This window comes from Phalacrocorax carbo, chromosome 1 (genome assembly GCF_963921805.1).
Source record: "Phalacrocorax carbo chromosome 1, bPhaCar2.1, whole genome shotgun sequence".
In the NCBI taxonomy this organism is placed as follows: Eukaryota; Metazoa; Chordata; class Aves; order Suliformes; family Phalacrocoracidae; genus Phalacrocorax; species Phalacrocorax carbo.
Window position 1 is genome coordinate 100,948,082 of NC_087513.1, and position 25,331 is coordinate 100,973,412.

Sequence of the window (25,331 nt, forward strand, 5' to 3'; positions counted from 1 at the left end):
ATAAAGTGGCTATCAAAAAAATCTGAATCTGTTCAACACCTAAGCAAAGGCTTGAAGACAAAATAGACCTGATACACACAGAGTTTATACTGTTTCTAAAACTTTGCCAAATTTACACAATACTTATGAGAGGTACCCACTAAAACAAAGTCTCTGTCATCTGAGGATGAAGTATCTTTTTCCTCAATGTCAAACCAGCCCACTGTGAATCACTGCTCAGTTAACTCACTTTCACATTCAACAATATAAACTTTTGACCATATTTTTCTAAACTGTGAGGTTAACTATTACAGATGCAGCTTACAAATCCTCATGTAACTATTACAAGTCCTTAGACTAGGGGACAGAATAACTACTATACAGTCTAATTTTCCATTAAACCTGTAAAAGCTTTCAGCTCTTGACAATTTCTACTGGTAATTTCTTACACGGCTGGAGTGTTTCCTTCTACAGCCTTTGTTTACAGCTGTAATGAGCTTCTGTGATTGCAAAGATAAGGATTAAGAATGAAATACAGGCCAGAAGAAAAGGCCTTAGTCTCACAGTGAATTCCCCCCAAAATTGCAAGTGTAAATTATACAAGTTTTGCCTGAGTACGGATTGAGAACTTGCAGCCCTGGGCTAGAGGCTGCAATGCTGTTTCACATAGTGGCAGACACATGTTGATGTGTACTTTTTTGGTTGAAAATTTACTACTAGTATGTGCCTGAAAACTGAGCACCTGCCTCAGGACAGACAATCAAAGACAACCTTGCGGGGGGGTGGGGGAAGATAGAGATTGTCTCTGTATGGGAATTTATTCTTTTTTTTCCTACTATATTTCTGAAATGTCAGCTTACCAGAGTTAGAAAACAATTGTCTCTATGGAGGAGCAAGAGACCAAAAATCTGCAGCTCTGGTTTTCCAAAGGAACAAATTGCGGATACATATCTTCCAAAAATAAGTCTTGGGCAGTCAGAAAAAGGGAATAAACCAAAGTAACTTGCATAAAAAGAAATGAGCAAATACAGAGCATATTTCCATGTTCAGAGTGCAGAAGTCTTAAAAAGTAAATAGACAGTGCAAAAGCAATCTGGATTCCCCAATGAAAAGAAACAAGTTTCATTTGTTCCCTCCCATAATAGAGGAAGAAGGAACACAATGAAAGAAGCTGATGAAATATAACAGGAATTTCTTTTATTTACACACACAAAAAGGAAAAGGTAATGTAATCTTTTATCAAATTTCTTGAGAAATAATTGACCAAACAGATTAAATATTTAAATTTTAATTCCTCATTTTAAATCTTCCACTGTCTATAATGCTGAAGGGAACAAATTCTACCAGTCAGACCAAACAGCAAAAAGATATACATCCTACTGAGTTCTAAGTCAGGTAGCAAAACTGTTCTCCCTTCCTCTCCCCAGAAATAAATGTTTCCATAGTACTAAGTGAATCTGTCTTTCAAAGCGATTACTTAATAAAAGTAAAATGGTTAAATTTGCAAATTCACTGTCATCACACAAAGAATGAGGTGAATACTTGAATATGAGTTTTCTCCAAGGCTACATATGTGCTGTGTGGTTCCCTGGTGATCCCAAACAAAACAATTGGACCTTCCCATTTGTTCCCTTAAAATTCAAGGCACGTGGGAACTCAAAACTCCAAGAAGCAGCGATGGGGGATCCAAACTAACTGCAATACATCTGTGACTCCCAGTCAAAGCAATTACTCAGCTTAAAGCTTCAAATTTGTGTCAGTATGGATCCTACAGTATGTTGACCCACAAGCAACTGTGAATAAAGAATTACATTCCATCCTTGAAGGAGCACTAAGAAAGAGATAGGTGAGACAGTATCAAGTGAAACTCAGACAAACTCATACTTTAGAGGTAGCAAAATATCCACAGATATGCCTCCAGTTGAAAATTCCACTGATACGGTTGTAACCAAACTCTTTTCCAACTTCAATTCAATGGGAAATAATTTAGTAAAAAAAAAGTTTTTAAAGTCATTCAAAAAGAAAATGGAAGCTCAATATCTATTGACTGTAAGTGTTGGCTATGGCTTTGCCTCTATCGATACCTATCTTTGAGTTAATAAATTCTAATGTTCAGTTTGCTGAAAAGAAAATTTGTAGTTTTTTGGTAGGGTTTTTTCCCCCCTGGCATGAAACTGCAGCCACCTACAAGAGCACTGCTACCATTGTTTTTCTTGTTCTCCTAATTTAGGTAACAGGCACCTATGGCTGCCATCCCTAGGACAAACACAGAGCCCTCCAGGTTTTACTGGTTTCCAAACATTCTGAAAACTCACTGTAGAATTTTCCAGAGTAGGAAGTGATTCAAAATTCAATAACTATATATCGTAACGAGAGCACTAGCCACTGTTATATCAAATTGTTCTGTAAGGCTCCAGATAAACAAATAGATTGAACCATAGCAAGTCAAACTGTGAGTGTATGACACAATCCTTATAAGTAATTTAGCCACACCTCAACTGTCACATAATTTATCCATAGAAGAAAGATTGCTAGACATTATTTTTCAACACAAAGTATGCTGATTTTCCACACAGCATGCAGCTCACTCATTTTTACATGGTGCCATGACAAACTTTGAAGCAAAGTTTATGCTTTAGGGTTTACCTATTTATTCATACGCATGCTTCTACCCTAACTTTCTCATATATATCTCCTTTTATTATAAAGATCTCCAAGGCTTTCTTGTAATAATTTTTAATCTCAATAAGACACGAGAAAGAGGATGGCAAAATGACGAGTCATTCTGTTCAAAACAGGAGAGCATATCTGGGGACTTTGGCTTGTTTTAAGTATTTTCACTGTACTTGCTGTAAAAGCATAGCATTTAAGAGCGCCAAAATTCTGGTTTACTGAATTGTTACCCTGCTTTAGAACATATGCTAAGCCAAAGCCAAGTCTTAGATGTTACGATCGGGTACAATTAACATCAAAATGCAATTTCAAGTGTGTAAGTACCTTACTGTATTCAGTACACGGCACTTTCTTGCTCAACTGCTCTAACAAAACATTGCACATACCTGATACCATGCACCTAGGAAGCTTTTTCCATACAGTATCGTTTAGCTATATAATCCAAACATGTTAGATAACTGAAAACTATTGATACTACTCTGTCCCTATCCATGTGATGATAAACACCACCACATGCAAGGTAAGACAAGCAGCAAATGCATTAACTGTCTCGTTCTGGAAGAGAAGCATCTCAGCAAACAGCAGCACAAACTATAACTACGTTAGCTGCTTAAGAAACCTTGACAAATGACAACCTGATGTCTGAGGGTCCTGTGAGGAGCCCTTAGAGGAGGACTGATCAGAGGACGACGACTGTGGTGCTGAACCCTCAGCTAGCTCTCGCTGTCTCTGTTGTTCTGCCTTCTTAAGCCTCAGTCGCTGTAGACCCCTACGGATTATAGCTAACTCAGGTCCCATTAACTCTGACAAACAGGGAGGGGGGAAAAAAAAGTGTAAAAGAAAGAAGCATTGAATATACAATATACAGAAAAAGGAGGATGGGTGGGGGGACTGACCAAAGAGAGAAGCAACAGATACTAAGTGCAATTACAGTGGAAAAAAGTTAGGTAAATCATTTACTAACATCCAGAAATCATAAAATAAAAGTATTGAAATTGTTTTTCTCTTCCTAAACTGATGAATCACAGGAGTTAAAAGTTCAGGATTCATGTCATACAATACACTCTCCCTCCCCATCTCCAACACTTAAACCATTTAACAAAGAATTATTTAACGAAAATAGATAGATCCTGACTGATTCAAAACAAAGCAAATACCAGAAGTATTATTCATTTTCATGTTCCTAACACACTTAACAAACAAGAATATTTGTGGTGTAAAATTATGCAACTGTGGTCTACAGGTAAGTTTTCAAAATTAATGTCACAGCTTCCTGATTGGGGGGGGCGGGGAAGAACAATTTTGATCAAAACAAACCTATCAAAAAAGTAAACTGGGGCTATGGAAATAGGTGGCAGAACAGCATCTAACCAAAAAATACACTGTACTACGAACTCATTTTTTATTCTCAGACATTACCAGTGGGTGAGGATTCAAAGTCTGAAAACACCATTAAGTGGGTCCTATGGAAAAAGTAAGTTATTGGATCATAAACAATTCTTAGTATCATTCTCTTAACAAACTATTCTTTCAGTTCCATCTTTAGAGACTTCACTGCTTTCGTTGTTTTGTCCTTATTTGTCAGTTTTACCCTTTTGGCACGTACCAGTCCACTGTCTGATTAACAGTATTTTTTTGCAGCCTGCTATAAAACTAGGTGTCCTAGTAACTTTTTGGTTTTTTCCGTGCTCTTTGCAGATTTCCCCCACTTACACAAGTGCTCTATAGTAAGCGCTTCTCTTTATACAACACAGACTGTGACTTTATTAGCAATAGCTGAACACAACATTGAACTGAACCACTGCTGAACTACTCTTATCTATAACGTAGTACAGTAGAGAAGCTAATTCAGACTCAAATATTCATACCAAATGCTCTAGCTAGTTCTCCTATAAACTGCTAGCCTAGACCTATCCTGAAGGTATTTATATCAAGGGCACTTTTTGTAGATATGAGAAAATCTGCAAAGAAAAAAAATCAGTGCTATGACACATTAAAATACTGGAGAGCATTACATTGGCATATAAACTTTCATCCAAACAAAAGCTTTACAAATATTCTGTAACCCTGATTCACTCAGTGAAGCAAACAAGTTTTAAATTTTCTTTCATAAAAAGGAAGAAACCCAAAGACAGAATGCAATTGTTCAAAAATTAGTGGCAAGCACCAGTTAACAGTGAATAGTCATGAGCACCAATTTCCTCAGTCTAATACCTCTTCTGGGAAATACATCCTGCCAGCTTATGGTTGATGAGGTATAACAAGAAGGAAAAAGATATACCTCCTAAAAGGAACACGGCAAAGAGATTTGCTATGAATATGAATAGTTTTCATGTGCCATGAACATATATGGCAATTAGAACTCCAAAACAGTCTAGAAAATGCTTTTAAGGAAATTTCAACTACGTATAAAATTGTAGTTTTCACTACTTGCTGCCGATTCAGTTGCACTCAGTCCAGAGACAGTTGCAATTTAAGATGTAACAAGAATTAAAATTTAAAATGTAAAGAGATAACTACTATCCTGAATATGTTAAATGACAACACCTTTAAACACATTTCAGAATCTCTAAGCAAATGTTTATTTTGCCAGCAAATTGAGTGAGGAAATAGAAATGGGGAAAAAAAAAAACCCCACACACAAAAATTCCCAGCTATTACCACTTTCCCATTCACAATTTAAAAGCAAAAGGTACCTTATATCAGAATACATATTAAGATTAACCTTTGCCTTAATTAGTTAATTGCCTCCTTACGCCCAATGGTACCAATGTGTATCTGGAATATTATTTGTGAGGAAAACATATTATTGTATTTTAGGTTTTTGTATCTGATGTTTATTTGTGGTTTAAAACTACAGCATCTTAAAACTAATGAAAAAAACGAATTAATGGTTTCCACTGAATAGGCTGAGCAGGGCAAGAAAATAATTTTTTTTTTCCTTAGTAGCAAGTATGAAAGTCTCCAGCAATTTTCTGTCTCATTATTAACAAAATAAAATTATTCAAACGCACTGACAAGAACAGGCTACTGAGATTTTGTACTGATCTTATTGATTATTTGCAACTTACTCGAACGTTCCAACAGTATTCTAGAATATACATTCTGACAGGCACACTTATCCCAAGAAGCTCCAGCACTGAACCATTTTTGTACTGACTCTATTTTGAACATGTACTTTTAAAAAACATTAAGAGACAAAGTAATTCAGATGTAGAAGCTCAAATGCTCACCACATGGCATATTTTCTGGAACACCATCCCAATGATATATTTTAATTATAATACATATGCAAAGGTATTGCTATTTCAAAGACAGGATTACCACCAGCGCCTGTGTTCAGTACAGAAATCTGCAGAAATGATTTATGGAAAGCTGTTTATAAGCCTGTTCCATTCTGTAGTAAGAATTCATGCTCCAATTCTAAATAAGTCATTACCTGAAAACCTATTCTTCGTTTGCTCTTTGCTACAATATTCAAATTTTATCTACCACCACTTTATGCAAAATGATGGCTGAAAGCCTCTTGCTTTCCTTCTTCCGTTTTCCAAAAATGTTTCCCCAGTTATCCATCCTTCACAACACACCTCCATCTGGTCTTCCTGTATTTAAACTGCTATTCCTGTCATCACTTTCCCTATCTGGTCACCCCAAAAAGTAGGTTTTATTCACCTCTAAATGCAGCTAAACAAACTCAGGGAATCCTGTTCTTGATGCAGAGTGAAGTGTTTTCACATTTATAGACTAGAGACTAGGAGTAAGTAAGATCCCATAACTGAGCACCCTCATGGGTTATGTAAGTATACAAACATTGCAAGAGTAGATATTCACATTCAAGCCTACCCATTCATAAACCCACTGCTACTGCTCTGCCATGACCTGCTCCCTCTGCCCAGGAGCTTTCCCACTCCCTGAACTTGCCCAAGTCACCGAAAGACTTGTTTTACAGTAAGTGTTTCAAAAGCAGTGCACACTAGACAAGATGCTTACTAGGTGTGCAAACGTAGAGTACTATTAAGCTTGCTCCTGCAGGAGTCCTGCAGACAATTTAAAGATGACACCTGACCCTGGACACTAAAATCTGCATACAGCAATAAAGAATACCAGATCGAGTTTTGTTTGTTTCTGTGGGTTTAGAGTTGGGGTGGGTCACAGTGAATTTATTTATTTTTTTTTCTAAAGAATCAGCAGCCAATCTGACACCTGTTTAGATGCAGTCAAAGAACCTATCAAACATTATACAGTAAATTAGAAAGTACTCACTGCCTGTCAACAAACCCTTACCACTACCCCTTTCAAAACTGAATATATGGAGAGTCTTAAGTCCAAAGTAACACTGGGAAAGAGGAAATGCTTTTAGAGAAGATCTGGATTAAGAAATAACAACTTCAGCTTCATGCTAGCAGAATAAACTTTTACTTAGCAATTCAGACAGATTCAGAGATAAAGAGGAAAACACTTTTTCCAGTCAGCATGCATTCTTTAAAATGCAGGATAGAAAATGTGTCAAAATTCCAGAAATGCTCTCTAGTGAATTATTATTATGCAACCCACAAAGTTGCAGTGATATAGCTTGAAGCAATTACTTTTAATATGGGACATACTTTCCTGGCCAGTGTAAGCTCTAGAATATACCATATACTTTAAAAAAAATACATAAATAGATCAAAATGAACCCTTGGTAATGATATGTGCGCTCTTTGGTAGCTATCCCTCTGTACTAAAGATAGTGGCAGCTAAATTGGGTTGCATTAGAATTAGAGTAGACCCCTTAACCAATTTTTTGTGTGCGTATTGTGAAAAACTCAAGACTGAAGCAAGTTGACACCAATATTAATAAAAAACAGATGACTAAAAGCCTCTGCTACTAAACAAGTTTTCTAGTATTCACTTATTCTAGAAATAGTATCTGGACTGGGTGTATTGTCACACTTGTGCTCACTGTTTGTTTCCTCTAAATAGTATCAGGCTAGTTGTAAGGTTTGAGAGGGTGAGAATGATACATTTAATGAATTTCAACTCATGTCTTTAGCATCCCTCTCTTTCAGATACCTAATCGTTTCTCTCCTGTCCCAAAGATTTTGGCTGCAGCAGCCACAGTACATTGAATGGCATGCTTTTCCCTGGGAAATACCCATCTCCCTTTTACTCCAGAACATCCAGTTTAGGGCCTGAAGATGCTATCAGTCATCTTTTCCAATGACAAAGACCTTGATTTTTTTTTTTACAATGGAATTGGTAAAAGACAAAAGGTGAATTTATTAAAAAACCACAGGATTTTAAAATAATCGAGCCTGAACATGTAGGTGTTTCAGATCACATCCACCTTTCCACCGCAACTGTGAGGCCTAGAAATTTACTTTAAAAAAGTGAAAATAAACTCTTGTCCAAATATTTAACTCTAAAGGCTGGGACATCTTTTCCTGCACAGAGATGGAAAATGTCAAGTCAAAGCATAAGGTGCTCTTTACTACGCAAATAAATTTCTGAGATTGACAGTGGAATATACTTTCTTCTTTTTCCCACAATGAGAATGTAAGCCTGTATTAAATACAGATTAGTTTCTTCAAGAAATAAAAACTTAAAAATCAATATGTAGTATAATTTATTAACCAATAATGGAGTATCATGCAAGGTCAGCCCTGTCTATCCAGACACTTTTGAGAAGCAAAAAAAAACCCCAAACATTGCTGACTCTGAAATGTTGAGGATGTAGATTCCTACTGAAGAAGACACTCTCTTCTTCTATTGTAACAGGCATAGGTTCTCCTATTCATTGCACTGATGCTGCTACAGCCAAATCACAGTTGAAGTGTTACTTCTACACAGATGTTACTTATACTCCATGATGAGAACAATAACTTTAGAAAAAACAGGCAAAAAGTTTTTTATTTTCTACTTCAGAAGACAATATTGGCTATCCACTTTGAGATTCCATCTTCAGATAAACATGGTTTTACTCTGTCCTTAAACCACAGCTGCGTTCACTTGGTGACTACAAAATACGTAATCTCATTAAGGATGTGCAAGAAAGAAACCAGATTGAGATCAATTACCCAAAATATCCTAAAATAAAATTGTTTCTTATTGAAAGCATTTTTCATTAACAATGACAAGATGGATTTCTTCTCACCAGACTGATGGAGCACAGGTTGAGCTGAGGCCCCTAAAGATGGCCTTTGTTCATTATCAGGGGAGGATAATAATGAAGTTGAAGGGGGACTTTCTGTTGAAGATGATGTTGAAGGAGCTTGGGCTGACATTGTAGAAGAGGAAGATGATGGAAGTTGTTCAGAACCATCTACTTCCATTGCAGTTTCTGGTTCTGTACTAGGTGGTACATTATTAGTAGCAGGAGCATCTGTCCGAGTAGTCCCACCTTTGATTGAAAATAAAAAGCAAGAAAAACAAGAGCCCAAAGGTAAATTTATTCTGTCTCTAAAAATCCTTTTGCATTAGCATTCATATACCAAACAAGCATGCTCAGTTCTTCAGAGTACACTAAAAATTTAGTTTACACCTCAGAAAGGCTGATATTCAAGGCCTGTACATCCAGTATAACCATAATACCAGACAGTGGCTTCAAAAGAACACACAGCCCCCTCTAATTGGAGCAACATGGCTAAGTTTTGAAATACTTGGAATACTTCACAAATAAGATAGTCTTAAAACTTGCAATTTGTGATTAGATAGAAGGGGGTCTGGAGACACTGTATCCTTGAGTAGATTAAATAAGGGAAATGTACTAGAATAAGCTAGTTTAGTATCAGTAAGAATTGTATAACCAAGCAAAAAATGAACTGAGCATGCCCAGAGACTGAGTCCAACCAGTGGACACGGTGAGGAAGACTATCGATGACCACCAGAGGACCCTGGAAGACCACCAAGGAACATGAATGCGCATGCGTTAAGGACATTTGCAAATGTTAATGAATTCAAAGAACAGTATGAATATGGTAATTATTTCCTAGAAATCTAACAAATATGTATATTTTGACAGCATATAGCCCCTGTGGTAAAGCAACTCTGTGCACACATTAGGTGTAGAGATCCACTGTGCGCCTGGTGCCACAATAAAGAATGCCTGCTTTATAAAACTACAAATTGAGTTTTAGAGGGTTCTTATATTTGCTGACTTGTGGTATCGGCCATACTTTCTGTTGTAATTATTATTCTTGAAAAGAAGGAAATCACCTCTGGACCGTGACCTTCCTCGTCCTCGATTGCTTTGTGCGACTTCACTAGCTTCTTCAAACCATCTTGACAGCATGTCTGACATCCTCTGCATTAGAGAGACATTAGGACTTTGCTCCCCTGTAAAACAAGCAATGCCGAAGTTTTCTTTAAAGTTTACAAATGTGTTCAGTCCCCCCCCTTCATTTCTTCTTCCATTAAAAATACCTCTGCGCTGTAAGCTACGTAACTAGTAATCCTCTGAACCACCTCCTTTTTTCAGCCCAACAGTACAGAGCAAGAATTGCCAGCTGAGCATGGTACCACATAAAAACCAGCAGTCCTTCCTCCTTTTCTGTTTTACGATTACCTGCAGTTTTTATATACATGATGTTGTGAAATTTGTGTCATTCAGTTTTAAATGCTGGTTAAATAAGTTAAGAATGCCTATCAATTTATCATTAAACAATGAAAGAACAGAAAGACTAGCATAAAATTAGAACATGATGTTTTTAACATTTCCAAAAGGCTTCTTCATGACTTAGACTTTCCTCATAAGGACAATTTAATACAACAGCAGAGTTCTTTTACGGTATTTTGGTTTCATACTTTGGATCAAGTGTCAGGATGGCAAAGACTCACAAGCAGCAAAATCTTTGACATATTTCCTACATAACTCCAAACATTTTCTTCTCATTTAATTTCTGGTTTTATTACATATGAAACAAAATTTGTTTCAAGAGAGAAGATAGGAAAATTCCATTTGTACAGGGCTGCAATAGAATTTGAATTTTTGGGTTTTGTGTTCTGTGAAAAGTGGCTAGGTTTTTTGGTTTTGGTTTGGTAGTTGGTTTTTTGTTTTGGTTTTTTGTTTGGTTCTGTTTTTTAAACACATTTTTTTAAATCACTGTAGAATCGCAGTTCTGTGTTAAATTCTAAGAAAACAATCTTAAGACCTCGCTGATTATTAATGCATGGACAACTTAATCTGAAGCACTTATATATTTCAGGAATACTTAAGAAAAATCGGAAAAACAATCCACCACCACCATCCCCATACCAAACACCACCAAACAAAAAAAGAAACCACACACAACAAAAAACAACCACCAAAACAAAGCACACAAGCAAAGACAACAACCCCCTGCCAACTGCAAACACTTTACCATCTCTTTCTCGTTCACTCTCAGGCCTTGCTCTTGGTCCAGTATCTGACCAATCCCCTCTTAGCCGCAAACGTTTAACAGGAGGTTGCCGTAACTGGGGGGGAAAAGAGGAAGGAAGGAGAAAAAAAAAAGAACAGAAAGGTATTACAAAGCTATTTATGTCTATTTATGTTTACCTTGGACAGTACAGAATTCTAAGTGTAAATATAAATGCAATACCTCCACCTTCCTAAGTTACGTAAATCTGTAGCTGTTTCAAAAAAATGGAATGTCAGCCATATGTCCAGATCAGCTATGAATAAGCACAACACTATACCAATAGAACACAAGAGTTTTAGCCACACGGAAGTTCAGATTAAATCAAGGACTCTCAGAGCTAATGCAGCTTTTATTTTATGCAATACTAACTTCACTATGTTAATTGAGGCTTTCCATACTGAACAATAATAATTAAGGTTTTCCAGAAATCACCCTGAACTCTGCAAAAATATTTACCTCTTCATGTTAAAAACTGTATGGCAGCTTCAGTTTAATGAAATGTGGATTTGCAATTAAGCAAAAGGATAAAACAATCGGGTGTTAACAAACCAAAAGAAATGTTATAAAAATAAACTTTATTTTTTAACCTGTGTTTTAAAAAAAATTTGTAATTTTTTTTTCAGCAAGAAGTATAAAACACGTACTATATAGGTAGTGTTATTTTCTGCGACTTGAGGAGCAACAAGTAGTGCTTTGAACATTCAGAAAGGCAGTACAGAGTTTGAAATTAAGTGTATTGGCTGGATATTTCTGGCTTAAAAAAAAAGTGAACAGTTCCGCTGACAATTATATTATATGCAAAACCCCTGTGGTGGAAATGTATTAAAGTGTTAACTTTCAGGAGCCAGCAGACTCGGGAAGAAAGCTTTACAGTCCTTCTACTCTATACACCTCAAAGCCAGACTGAATAAAAATAGCATTTAAGGAAAATCATCTAGCAAGAAGAGATTACAGGACATCTTCTGTGTCTACAAAAGAAAAGAATACATAGGATCTGCTATTAACACGTGGTCACAATCTTCTCTCTCTATAGTGACTGGGCAGTCAATTCTCCACCAAATTACTTCACATCAGATTAACATTGCATAGAAGAAAAGGACAAGTGCAGAACCATTCATGCATCACAATTTTTCTGGATTCCTCTTTGCTTTCTCCTGCCTCAGCGAGGTAACAGTGTAACTCAGCTGGACATTCTGCCTCAGTCCTAGGGATCTACACCCACTTCTGATCAAGAATAGTTGTACTAGTAATAGCAGCCTGTGGCCCCCCGTAAATACAACATAGTCATTGCTAGTAACAGGCCACAGGCTTAATATGAAGCTAACGACACAAGCCTCACGCTTGCCAGGCTTTGCCTGAACTTCACTTACTTGGAGCCTTCTTTTAGCTCATTTAGCTGCAACAGCAATGGTCTAGCACCCAGGTGATTATCACCTAATTTGCTTCAGTTTTGCTTAGATTTACATAGGTATGTGGTGTAGAACCTGTTGTTAACGTTTTTGATATATAGAGGAACTCCAGCTACCTAAAACTGTGTAAGAAAACTACCTATGACCACAGGATACTGATACAGCATAAAGTAGTACATCACTGAGTGTTATGAATACATGATGAATATTTTGAATACAAAGAGTATTTATACTTGATGTCAGAGAATGTGGTTTTCGTGGCACAGAAAATAACAGGGAATACATCTCAATTACAAAAGTGACCTGCCACTCTTGCTGGTCTTACAACCTGAGGTTCACATAGATGCCTTCTCACCTTTAGGAGAGGGAAACCAGAAAAGAAAAGCGAGAATGACAAAATATTGTAAATATGCAAATTTTGTAACACAATCTACTTGTCCCATCTCAGTCTATGAACACCAACATTAATTTAAGACTAATTTAAAGGGAAATACAACAGATACGTGTGCCAAAAGAAAAAACAAATGAAAACAGGTCATCTTAATCACTTGCCTCTTCCCGTCTCTCTTCAGCAGAAGGAACTTTAAGTTCTCGTGCTGTGTCATCCTTGGGATCAAACAAGTATATGTAATCCGAAGAGTAGCTAACGAGGATCTCTTGACCATCTTCACTATAACATAGAGATGTTACTCTGCAGGATTTGTTATTGAGATGAGGAGGAACAAAACGTGCCACCATTCCAATAGTGCCCCTACCAGCATAATTCCCTATATTAAAAGATGGGGGGGAAAGAAATGACACATTTACTATTGCTAATTTTCAACAGTTTCAATACACCCCTTATTTGAAATCCAACTAAAGATGATCAGACAAAAACTAAGTATCCTGCAGCTTCTGCATTAAATTGGACCTGAATAGTTGCATATCAGATCTTACTAGCATTTAATATTTTTGTTGGCAAACACTATGTACCATTATAAAAAAAATGAAAACACATGTATCACATACTGCCCTGGTTTCAGCTGGGATAGAGTTAATTTTCTTCATGGTACCTACTATGGGGCTACATTTTGGATTTGTGCTAAAAACAGCCTTGATAATGCAGAGGCGTTTTAGTTGTTGCCAAGCAGTGCTTACACTAAGTCAAGGAATTTTCAGCTCCCCATACTCTGCCAGGTGCACTAGAAGCTGGGAGGAGACACAGCCAGGACAGCTGACCCCAACTAGCCAAAGGGATATTCCATATCATATGACACCATGCTCAGTATATAAAGCTGGGGGAAGAAGAAAGAAGGGGTGACATTCAGAGCGATGATGTTTGTCTTCCCAAGTAACCATTACACGTGATGGAGCCCGGCTCTCCTGGAGATGGCTGAACACCTGCCTGCCCATGGGAAGGAGGGAATGAATTCCTTCGTTTGCTTTGCTCCTGTGCGCAGCTTTTTCTTTCCCTGTTAAGCTGTCTTTATCTCAACCCACGAATTTCCTCACTTTTAGTCTTCTGATTCTCTCTCCCATCCCACCAGGGGGGGAGTGAGTGAGCAGCTGGCTGGTGCTAACCACGACACATACTCATCACATGATGGTGTGTGTATGCTGTCAAATGTACTACAAGTGGAAGTTTTGGGACCTAAGAACATTTACACAATAATAATGTAGATCTGTACCTACACATAAATTAGAAAGGAATTAATTATATGAAACTTTTAAAATCTAGGACATACATCTCTTATCTACCCAGAAAGGTTTAAAAAATACTAGGGTTTTTTTGAGACATAACAACACTGTCACTTTGAAACCACAGAACTACATAGTGTGTTGGACTTATGCCTCCCTGACAACTCACCTCCATGCTACAGAGTAAAACAATCTTAAATTCTAGAATTATATGTTTGTGAGCAGATAGAAGTTACTATAAGAAGATCTAACACTGAGAAAAACAGACTTTTCCAAAACTTCATAAGTAGCAATGTAACTGTTTCCTGCATGGCATATCTGTTGTGGCTTAGTATGTGCAAGTCTGTCCTTGACCACAGACAAGTCCAGAGCTTATCATCTCACACTACATAAGGACTGAAAGTTTTAAATGAAAATCAATAGTTTGCTCACTAGTCACGGAATACTTCACCTCTTAAAACAAACAAACCCCACCAAAAACCACACCCAACCCCACCCCCAAAAAACCCACAAAACCCCCCCCCCCAATCCAAAAATAAACAACAAACACTATACCAATATATCCAGAAAAACTACACTCTTCAAAATTTTTTCTTTTCTCTCCTTTACCCTATAGGCCGGTGTACCTGAATTCATCGCATTCCTGTATCATTACAATACAAGAGCAGGTACATAGTACCTTTTAATCAACCCCCAAGAATCTGTTCCTCAGGCAGTTCTCACAGAATTTTGCTGACTACTATGATGAAAGGGAGAGATCTTATACGAATGTTAGCCTGATGAGAGGGGTATTTTTATGCTTATTGTGTGATTTTTACTGTTTCCTTTCTCCTCCATCACAATCAACAGGAAAATGCTGCAAGAAATTACAGATTTTGTGACACTGATTACTTGCATGAATGTGTATGCACAGCTATGTATATTAACTCCTATGTGTCCAAACAAACACTGATTATACATGCTAACAAAGAGATGTTAGAACTACATAATGCGTTTTTACATGTTCCCTGAAATTTTTTTGTAAAATCCTTAGGTAAGCTTGTGAAGCTTGCTAGCTTTCACCTGAAGAATTTGTAGCTTTTCAGTGAAGTTATGTTAGGTATAGCAACAACTACTGCAAAGCTAAGCATATTGCATGATATTATAGAGTTCATGAGACCCCCTTCCCATAAGACGCAACACATTCCAGCATGGCAGAGTACAAAAAGATAAGAACTTAATTAAAATTCAGGTGGACCACTGCAGGCTGCGTTCACTAGCTTTTTGGAATCTCAGAATCACATGTTTCAAGACAGAAGAAGAGACATTAAAAGTGTCGTCTTCTGCATTCTGTATACAACATATTTTAAAATGGATGAAGTTATTAGGTTTACTTACTTGAAGATTTCTGTATTAGCAAATATTAGAGTGAAATGACTATAATTACAAAGCATAGTTCTCAGAGAAGAAAGTTACACTTTCTCAGTATTGCACTTCAGCCATTCACCATCTGTTTTGAAAAAAAGAACCAGAAATTGGAACTGCAAATGGTTAGAAAAAGCTTACTGTAAGGCATGGTTCCTACCTGTTGCTCTTGTACCAAGCATTCGCCGATCATATATTCTTACTGAGCTATCAGAACAACCCACAGCAAGATAATACGGGATTGGAGGACAGATAGCAACAGAAGTGGCGGCACGCCGACAGTTTATTAAAATATCCTGGAACAAATGAAAATACAGCATTCAAATAATAGCTCTGAACATTTGAAGTATAATTCCATTTTTTTACTTCAGGACACAGGCCCATTAGTCAAGGAGGTTTTGAGAAAACTAGTTCTGGCCCTGTGAAGACAGACTGTAAGTATGTCAAACAGAAAAGCCACTGCAAAGAAGGAAAACTATCAGAGAAAGAAATATAGCACAAGATCAACTAAAAAAGAAAACAAACAAACTAAAACATACCACAGGAACAAACATTTAAGCATAGATAGCATAACAACTACAGATTTATAAACTAGCTTGCACCTTGGATTTTCCTATGGAAACATAGATAACTGTTCAGTCAGAAGAGTACCCGATACACAGAAAGAGTATAAATTAATTTAAAAGGATCAGAATAGATTTCACCTACTGGCAGTTAACTGGATAGAGGAAAAGAAAGAAAGAAACCCCTAGAACTGGTAAATATGCACAAAGCAGAATAAAATTGATCGAGAGTAGTAATAGATTCTTTGGTGTCATTTTTTCTCCAATTCAGTATTAAAACTGTTTCTGAAATCCAAACACAGTGGACACCACCAATACCTTACCTTCTAGGGAGCAATACCAGTGACTATTTTGATCTAGTATAATTCATTACCAAATTTTTTCTTACATAGGGACAAAGAATGCTCAAGAACACAAGGCTGCTAATTATTTTCAGGGCTCATTTTTTGCCTCTAACTCCGCACTCTATAGTAACTAACATAAAGCAGACCAAGAGATTTAATTTCAACATAGATTCTTTTCTACCATATCTGAAGCCTCACACCAAAGTTTATAAACTAAAAAATGCCAAAGGAGATACTTAAATAAATTTTTAAAAATTAAAAAAAAAAAAGAAAGAAAAAAGACTCCCCAAACTTTTTTTGTTTCTTGGGAAACATGTTGTCATCTCCACCAACGACCCTGAAATCTATTATTTCTAAAAGCCTTACCAGAATTCATATCCTATGTTTGTATGATGTACAGCTCTACATTTAGGTCATCTTTATTAAAAGATTTCACTCTTACATCTTTACAATCTTCCTTTGTGCAACTTGTTTTGATTCGAGTATCAAACCATCTTACAGTGCCATCTTCACCACAAGAGAGGAAAGTATAGGGATCATTTGGTACTGTCATAATCTGCTCAAAAAAAAAAAGAGGATTAATACTTCCAGAAATACCATTAATATGAAGACAAAAGCATCAACATTTTGAGCAGCAGTAAATACTGAAGCAATTATGACTCAAGTCAAGGTTTCTATTGACATGAAGAGGAAAACTGAAAAACTGCTGATGTTTCTTCATTTTCAAGAAAAGGTTTGGACTATTGAAGTTAAAACAGACTTCTGGAATGTTGCGTAAGATTAAATATTTATAGGTCAAAGCTTACAGTTATTTCTACTATTTTTTAATAAGCAACATATATTTACTGCAATCAGTTTTCAGATAAGTAATCAATTTTCTGCAATAATTCAACAGAAGCTCAGTTTATTCTCCATCAAGTAATAGAAAACAATAACAAACAAAACCCTCAGAAGTCTGAATGACATGAAAATACTAGATAGCTTTTATTCCCATTGGGCCATTCCTTTACGTTCAAAGTAGTCCCTTGAAGTGACTATGCAATAAAGACCATTACTAACATACCCCATCACTGCAACTTTTACTTTTTAAGAGCACACTGTGTTGTACCATTTTCCTGACCTCAGCCCTTCTCAAACTAGCGAGACTCCATCTGAGACTCCCTATGTGTGGCTTCACTCAAGAAGCCCTCCTTAAGAGAAAACAAAAAGGCAAGCAACCATAAGGTTAAAGCTGAATTCCACAGGTCAATGAATGCACATGAAACATCATGTTTTCATATGCTATCCCTTAAATACAAAACAGAGAATGTGTGGAAACTAGCAGTATTTTTCTTTTCTTACACTACTGCTATTATCAGTAATGTCACAGAAATTTATAAAGCTACAAAAACCCTCAAAAATAGCATAAGACACTAATCCAACACAGAGCAGACGAGTGATTCTTTAACACTTTTTATGTGATGATTTTCTCCCCTCCTTGCCCCCCGCCCCAACTCTTATTAAAAGTAATCTATAGATATCTGTAAATCTCCCTACCTAACATGGGGTTGCAAAGGTAATCTCTGCAGAATTCAGCATTTCTTCTTGTAATGCTCAGTATATTAACTGAGACAATGTGTGCTGGGCCAAATCTTATTGCTGACAAACAAGAAGTTTAGCAGAAAGAACACAGCCAAGATTTTAATAACAATGGAGCAATAAACTTCTGAGCTATAATCATTATTCCTCAATATGTTAGTGTAACATACTGAAAAGCATTTTTCACTACACGTTCAAATTAATTTTATGAGTGTAGTTATAAAAGCCAACAATTTTTTGTCAATCCACTAAATCCTTCCAGCATTTTTGCTGTATTTCAATGCACAGCTTTCACTGAAAACATTTACTTTGTTCCAAGAATATTGCTGAATGTGGTAGAACACAGCACGCTCTTATTTCTAGTAGCTGTATTTTATTTTTTTGTTCACACTGATACTATTTCACAACATACATGTAAGAGGTTAGTACATACTTGCACATGCCAATTTTTATGCAGGGTGTTTAAAAACATACGAAGTACTTTATAAGCACTAAAGTAGAGAAATTGAGAAGTGCAGACTCCAATAATTACGAGTCATTGTTGCTATATTTGAGTTCAACAAGTGTGCATTATATGCATAAAATGCTTTTTTTACTAACTAAAAAATAATTTGCTATTTAACTTTAAAATATATAGCTATATGATCATTTTGCTGTATTGAAAATATGAAGGTTAAAAGTTGTCCATAAATATTTCTTTCTGAAAGGCAATTAACATGAAGGGCAATGAAGAAAAGCATTTGGCTGAGTGAAAATAAACTTGTAATGGCCTTGTGTTTCAAGGTCTTCTCCCTCCTTCTCTGCTTATTCTATTCTCCCCAAGAATTAAAAACAATTATCCAATTATCTCACAGTTTGTAACAATCTACAAAATTTCCACATTCCTCTGCTTCAATGGATGTTTTTGTAATGTCTTGAACTGTCACAAACTCCAAGTTTAAAACGCAGTATAAATTCAAACCACATTCAAATTTAGAATTAGTACCTCAGGGGCAGATGATGGTAGCTTTTGTTATTTAGAGAATCCAATGAGTCAAAGTTCTATATTTAATACGATGATGTGGTTACATACAGCTGGGCAGTAACATCATGATGTTTTGAAATTATTTTCCCACTCCAGAAGACTCTCAGTGACAAAGTTGCCTTATGTCAGAAGCTAAGGCTGTATCTCAGCCATTTGCTTAAAAAACCCTGCTATTTACTCTATTATACGCTCATACATCAAGGCTCAAAAAAAGGTCTGCTACACCACACAATAACCCATGCATTTAATGTTCAAATATCAGGTTTAAGACACAGTAACAGAATTTATAGTATTTATATGAAGCACCTCCCAAAATGTTTTATAAACCTATCTTATTGAAGACTTTGAAGAGAGCGCCAATTTAGATGCGTTAAACCTCAGTGCAAAACAGGGTAAGAAAAATAACTTCAGAGAGGGGCACGGTTGTTAAAATAGTCAATGTCATATAGGGGTTTTGACATTCTTCACATTAACTGTGTTTAAAAACAGTATAAACAACCAAAACAATATCACACTACTGTCATTCAAAACAACAATAATTCCCTCTTGGTAACATTATTTGCTGAATAAAAATCATCCCCAATACCACCATTTTGACTGTGCAATATAGCAGTCAAATGTCCATACTCTTTTCAACCAATGATTTTGAAGAAATTTACTATATTCTGTACAACTAGTTACTGTTCAGTTATAGTCATTCTACACGGACAATAATAAAACTTGCATCTTGACTTGTTAGACTGTTGGGCTCTCCATATTCTAAAATATTTTTCAAACTCTTACTGTCTGTTTTGACAAGCTTAACTTGTAGTATGTATCAAATTTATATTTATCTGGTTTAATAGCTTGCAATGTGCGTACCGCCATTACCGACGACACCACCTTGTGAAGAGACAACCAGAATTTCGTATTACATGTTAGAAGAATTATGTTCGAGCCTGGAGCCTTTGGTACTACTCCTGACCCACAAGCACAACTGGCAACTGCTTTCATTGAATTTTCCCAGTTTGATCATTGGTTTGCAGCACCACCTGGTGTCAGTCACTTCATGTAATCAACCTAGCTGTTGGTCAACCCAAACTCAGGCAGATCAAAACTTAAAGCTGCCACAGTGACTTCTCGTGGTGACTTTATGAGCTGCCACCAACTCTCTCATTTGCAGTGCTCTGAGCAGCCTAGCCCACAGCCCCTTCACTCACCCAAACCCACTGCTCTAATGACATTTCTACCACAACCTTCATGTGTCCCCAGCACAGTATCCATAACTCTTGCCTATTTTCAAGATCATAAATGTTTTATGTAATACTCACAGCTAGCTACCAAAGAAACAGAGGTACCAGCTGAGCCAGTAACTGGTTGCTCCCCAAGCCTGCAACCAGCCAGCAAGGGGAAGCTCTTATTTCCCCAGAAAGATACGATGCAACAACCTGACAGACCCCCTCCTCAACAAGGACATTCCAGCTTTAAGACACAGCATCTTGGTCTCAGATGTTCTTATGAAAAGGCAGGGTTTTTTGAGATACAGAGGACATCCAATCAACTTGCAGAATCCACAGACTAGCAGATAGACTACTATATATAGTAAACTTCAGTGAGAACTGAGGCAGTTTAAGCTTCTGATTGGGGGCCACAGGGACTGATGCTATTCAAAGGAAACAGTAGTTTCTCAGTCAAAACAAATCTTAAAAATAAAAGCAGACAATGTGAGCCTGGGATCCAGAATCATGTTTTGCAAAACTGAAAATTTGGTCTTGTATTAAACCCAGTCAAAACAAATGCAAAACAAAACCACAAGTGCCAGAAACGGGCTGAATACTGCAAGGTTCACTCAACTGACATAAACAGTTACCCTGCAGTCAGGAAGTGTTTTTGACAAAACCTTTAATGGAACATGTGTACTTTTACTACATGATCAAAAATTAATTCTGGCAGTACTTCAGCCATTTTCTTTTCTCACATAACCCTTTCACACGCCCCCATTTTTTTAACAGTTTAAAATATTTTGCTCACTTAACATACAAAGGAAGAGGTTTAAAAGCTTGCTATGAAATCTGAGCTAAATAGTTAAAAAAGCAATATATTTGAGATGACTTTTCCCCATGTGTGTACTGTGGTAGTGTTTAAAAAAAAAAACAACAACAAAAAACTTGAAACATTTCTAACCTAAGAATGAAATAGCAGTATTTTTTGTTTTAAGCACACTAAGTTTTACAAGCAGAAGATTTTACTGTCCTTAGAATAAATAGATCAATAAATCTGATTATCTTCTTAATTAACACTTTTCTTCTTTACTGGCCTATTCATATGAACAAAACTTCCACGGGAGAATTGAAAACATTGGCTCTAAGTTTACACAGAAAGAGTTAACTAGAATACAAAATAAAGAAATTACCTAAAACTGTAAATACATTTTTCAGATTAAGATATTCACCCATGCTGAAATAAGCATTTCTCAGAAGGATTTAAATTGTGAAAAAGGCATTAAAGTGCTGTAAAGTTGGGGGGGTGGGGTGGAGAGAATAAAATGAAAATGCAAAACATAGCCCCACCTCCCAACCTACTGCAGAAAGAAATTCACAGTACAATTTAAATCAGTTTTGCTCTGCAGAGGATTCTTTCAGTGAAGGTATATTCAGCTATTACATTTGCAAAGAAAGTGGTCTTAACAACACTACCTTTTGAAAAGTCTTCCATTCAATTTAGTCAACATATTTCTCTTTCAAATCCTACTTTAATAATAATTAAAAAAAGCTAGAAGGAAGCTAGCTTTCACTTTCAGCAGTTAGTTAAAATCTTGATTGGTTGAGCTTTTCTCAGTTTCAGCTGTCTGTTTAAAATCTTGTATTGTTGCCCAAGATAATACATATTCTACCTATCTTAAAATTATCATATACTTTTGTGGGGTACCTCATAGGTAGTTCCATAGTGGCACGTATACTGGCATTGTCTGTTGGTCTCTGCATCTTGTTCAACATTAGTGTAAAAAATTACTCCATCTCCGGAACAAGATACAATCTGTTTGTCGTTGGTGCATGGTAAGAATTTTGCACTAAAAATATTGGCCCTGTGTCCTGAGCGAATGGTTGTTAAAACCTGAGGAAGAAAGAAAAAGGAAGGCTGTATCAGGTTAATATTTTCAAAGCAAATAAAGAAAGGGAAAATAACACAGACTCTGGTACTATAAAACATCAGTTATGTACAGGTTCCCAGTACACTACAGTTTAAAACAACAGAACAGAAAAGCTGTCTTTACACCAAATTTCTTTTAAGAACGGAGTGCTTCCACAAGAGACACTCACTTATGCACTTGCACAAAGTAGTCTGCAAAATGAAAGGACTAGAATGCAACTACCACCTTTTGTTTTTAAAATGCTAGTTACATTTCACATCAGGCTTCTCAAAGTAAAATATTAGTCCAGGGTGAGAGCACAGGCAGCCAGCAGGTCAGCGAGAAGGGATTTAGAAGATCTGGAATATTGTAGATCAAGAAGAATAAAGCATTGTAATACAAGCCAACTTTAGACTTTAAAAATTGATGCTACTTAAAACTTTAAAAAGAAGAGCTGAAGTTTGTAAGAAAGGATGTTTTGAATCCAGTCAAAAATGAACATTTAAGAACATGATCACAGGGCGATAAACTAAGACTTGACTAAGTCTCAGTCAATGCCATCCATCTACAGTACAGCAGAGCAGCATATAATTTACTTCACCATCACAGTTGGTTTTAAACACTTTGCGATGACTCTTTATATTTCCTAACATGCTGCTTATTAGTCTATCAAAACTGTAAAAACCCTCCATATGCTTTCATGTACACTAGTGAATATTCTATTCTTACTTTATTTCTCCCATCTGCAGCATTTAAACCAAACTGCATTTTTACCTCTACTAATAGGAAAAAGATACTTACCAAGTTGTTTACAGTATGAAAATTACTTCCAAATTTCCACTCAATTAACTTAATCAAAGAAAACATTATGCAAATGAAGTTACTCTGTCAGTGATAGTTCATGCCTAATATTTCACAAATGCTATTTCACACCTTTTAAACAATTCACACACACACAAGATTAACAGTGCATCTGCATATTCTGAAAGATACACAAGGATTATTATTTTTTTAAAATACCAAAATCAGGAGATATAATCCATTCATTTTATTTCAATATATCTGCCTCTTTGTTTAGAGCTGTTCAGATCTCTGCATTTTACTGGAAACATTCAAAACCCAGACATTCAAAAGAAATGAGGAACTTGGTATCAAAGGAGCAACTCAGAACAAGTCCAAAATGTACCCTAGCTCAGATGACAGTTAAAGATGTAAGCTGTCAATCCAACCTCTGGTTTTATGTTATTGATACTGTGAAAGAAATATTTTTGTCCTGCAAGAAATCCTTTTTGATCTCCCTAATAAAAAAATACATACATACATATATATATAAAAAACTGGGGGCTTCTCTATCACCTTTAGATTCCCCTGCAGGTTTTCCACCACTTCCTCCCTATTACTGAATATAAGCAGGCAGGCTTTTTTTCCTCTTTGCTCTGCTGTACAGGGTCCTTCTCTCACCACATTACATGTGCTTCTTACTTTTCCCCCTTTTCCTCACAACCCCCACATTCATGCCCTTGCTTTTCATGCAGTCAATAGCTAACATTCTATTCTTCTGCTTCAATCTTCCCCATCTGCAGGTCTCAGTTTAGACATGGAGATCTACATTTGATGATTGCCCTCAAACTCGGAAAAACTCAAATTTTTCTTTCCTTCCCTTCTTCCCTCCTCCACTGTAAAGTGAAACAGCATTCAGAAATGTCAGATGTTCTTCAAAGTACTTGACTAGCTGTACTAATCCAGACATCCTCATAACTTTTGCAATTGCTTAAGTAATAGTTACACAGAAAATCAATTGCAAAGGCAACAAATTCAAGAACTCAGATTGCATCTCTTAAAAGTGCAGATTAAATCTTTAGGATAGGATTACTAAGTAGAGATCCCAGAAGCTTGCATACAAGCTCCATCCCTAACAGTAAGTAGTTTCCTCCAAGAAAGTAGAATTTCTGGCAGCTACTCTGTTGTCTTCTTTAAACCTGAAATGTTTAAGGTCTGTATCCAAGTGGAAACTCTTTACAATAAAAAAAAAACACCATAATGAACAAACCAGCACTTTTAAAGTCACATTAAGAACTAAAACCAGTTTAAAAAGCAGTTTTATTTCCACTCTGGTGTACTTTTTTAAAACAAGCCTGTTGAAACAAACGCAAGTCAAGTATCAGTGGGTTACTAAGCTTTTCAGGATGTAGTTAATTTAGGGTCCCCATTCATGATACTCAGCACAGAATAATTTACAATCCAGCCTTTTCAATAGTGCTGCCTTTGAAGAGGCCAACCCCTCTTTAAAAAGTAACGGAAAGCAAACCTAATGGAACCCCACCCTGAAGTGAAAAGTAGCAAACCTGATTCTAGAAAAGCTGTAAACCTTCAGCCCCACCAAGTACCCTCCAAAGCCTCCCCAGCACTTTCTCATGTGAGCTGAACCCTTTCTTTCCCAGAAGGCAAACCAAGCTAAAGATTAAAAAATCATGAGTATAACTACTCATAAGAATCCTGTCTTCACACTGGCATTAGCTGAGAGAAGTCTCAGGCCAACTGAGTGCTCAACCTGATGTAAATATAGGAATTCCCATCTTTTTGTACCATGCTTGTAGCGGGTAGAGCTTTAGCTCCAGCCAAATGCTCTCCCCTCCCCCAGTAATGTGATCCCTGAAACAAAATGAGGAAGATCCACAAGAAGGGTTTTTCTCAACCATCCCAAAGTATAATGAAGGGCTCATCCTTTTGATTTAGTCTTGCAACTACTATTAGAAATCACAACACATTTCTCCTCAAATGCATAAATACTATAAACATATAACCTATTCAAACTGAAGAAACACATTTAGCAAAATTTCTCCTTCTGAGACACATTACATAGTGACAATTAACATTTGCATCTGACCATACATAACAAACTGCAGTGACTTACATAAAACTCATGTAAAGAAGAATTAAACAAGATTAAATATTTACTTATTAGACATTTTACTAACACAGAAGCCTATACTGATGGCTGAAGACTATTTTTGCTACTTTAGCTATCTCCTAACAGCAAATGTGGTGATAAGGATATCTGCCAAGATGACAGAATTACAGTAGAGTTCTGGTACCAGTACCAATTTGCTCCCTTTTCCTGTATTGATTCTGTTATTTAAGCCAGAGAAAATAAGTTAACACAATTGTAACAGTCATTAAAAATTGCATCTCT

The 25,331-nt window shown here is 36.4% G+C and overlaps 1 protein-coding gene across 5 annotated transcripts in view; it reads right to left on the reverse strand.

The window, feature by feature from the left end:
* DCAF6 (DDB1 and CUL4 associated factor 6) overlaps positions 1–25,331 on the reverse strand; it is an 88,765-nt gene that overhangs the window by 38,499 nt on the left and 24,935 nt on the right. For 3 of the 5 annotated variants that reach the window (XM_064468901.1, XM_064468895.1, XM_064468909.1), the window contains exons 4-10: positions 21,937–22,122; positions 16,870–16,983; positions 15,681–15,816; positions 12,992–13,206; positions 10,992–11,085; positions 9,847–9,966; positions 8,786–9,031 (exon numbers count right to left, since the gene is read on the reverse strand). In XM_064468901.1, the coding sequence (XP_064324971.1) occupies positions 8,786–9,031; positions 9,847–9,966; positions 10,992–11,085; positions 12,992–13,206; positions 15,681–15,816; positions 16,870–16,983; positions 21,937–22,122 (1,111 nt within the window). Of the gene's footprint in view, positions 1–3,287; positions 3,456–8,785; positions 9,032–9,846; positions 9,967–10,991; positions 11,086–12,991; positions 13,207–15,680; positions 15,817–16,869; positions 16,984–21,936; positions 22,123–25,331 lie in introns of all 5 variants that reach the window. The other 2 variants (XM_064468876.1, XM_064468886.1) reach the window with 1 other exon arrangement.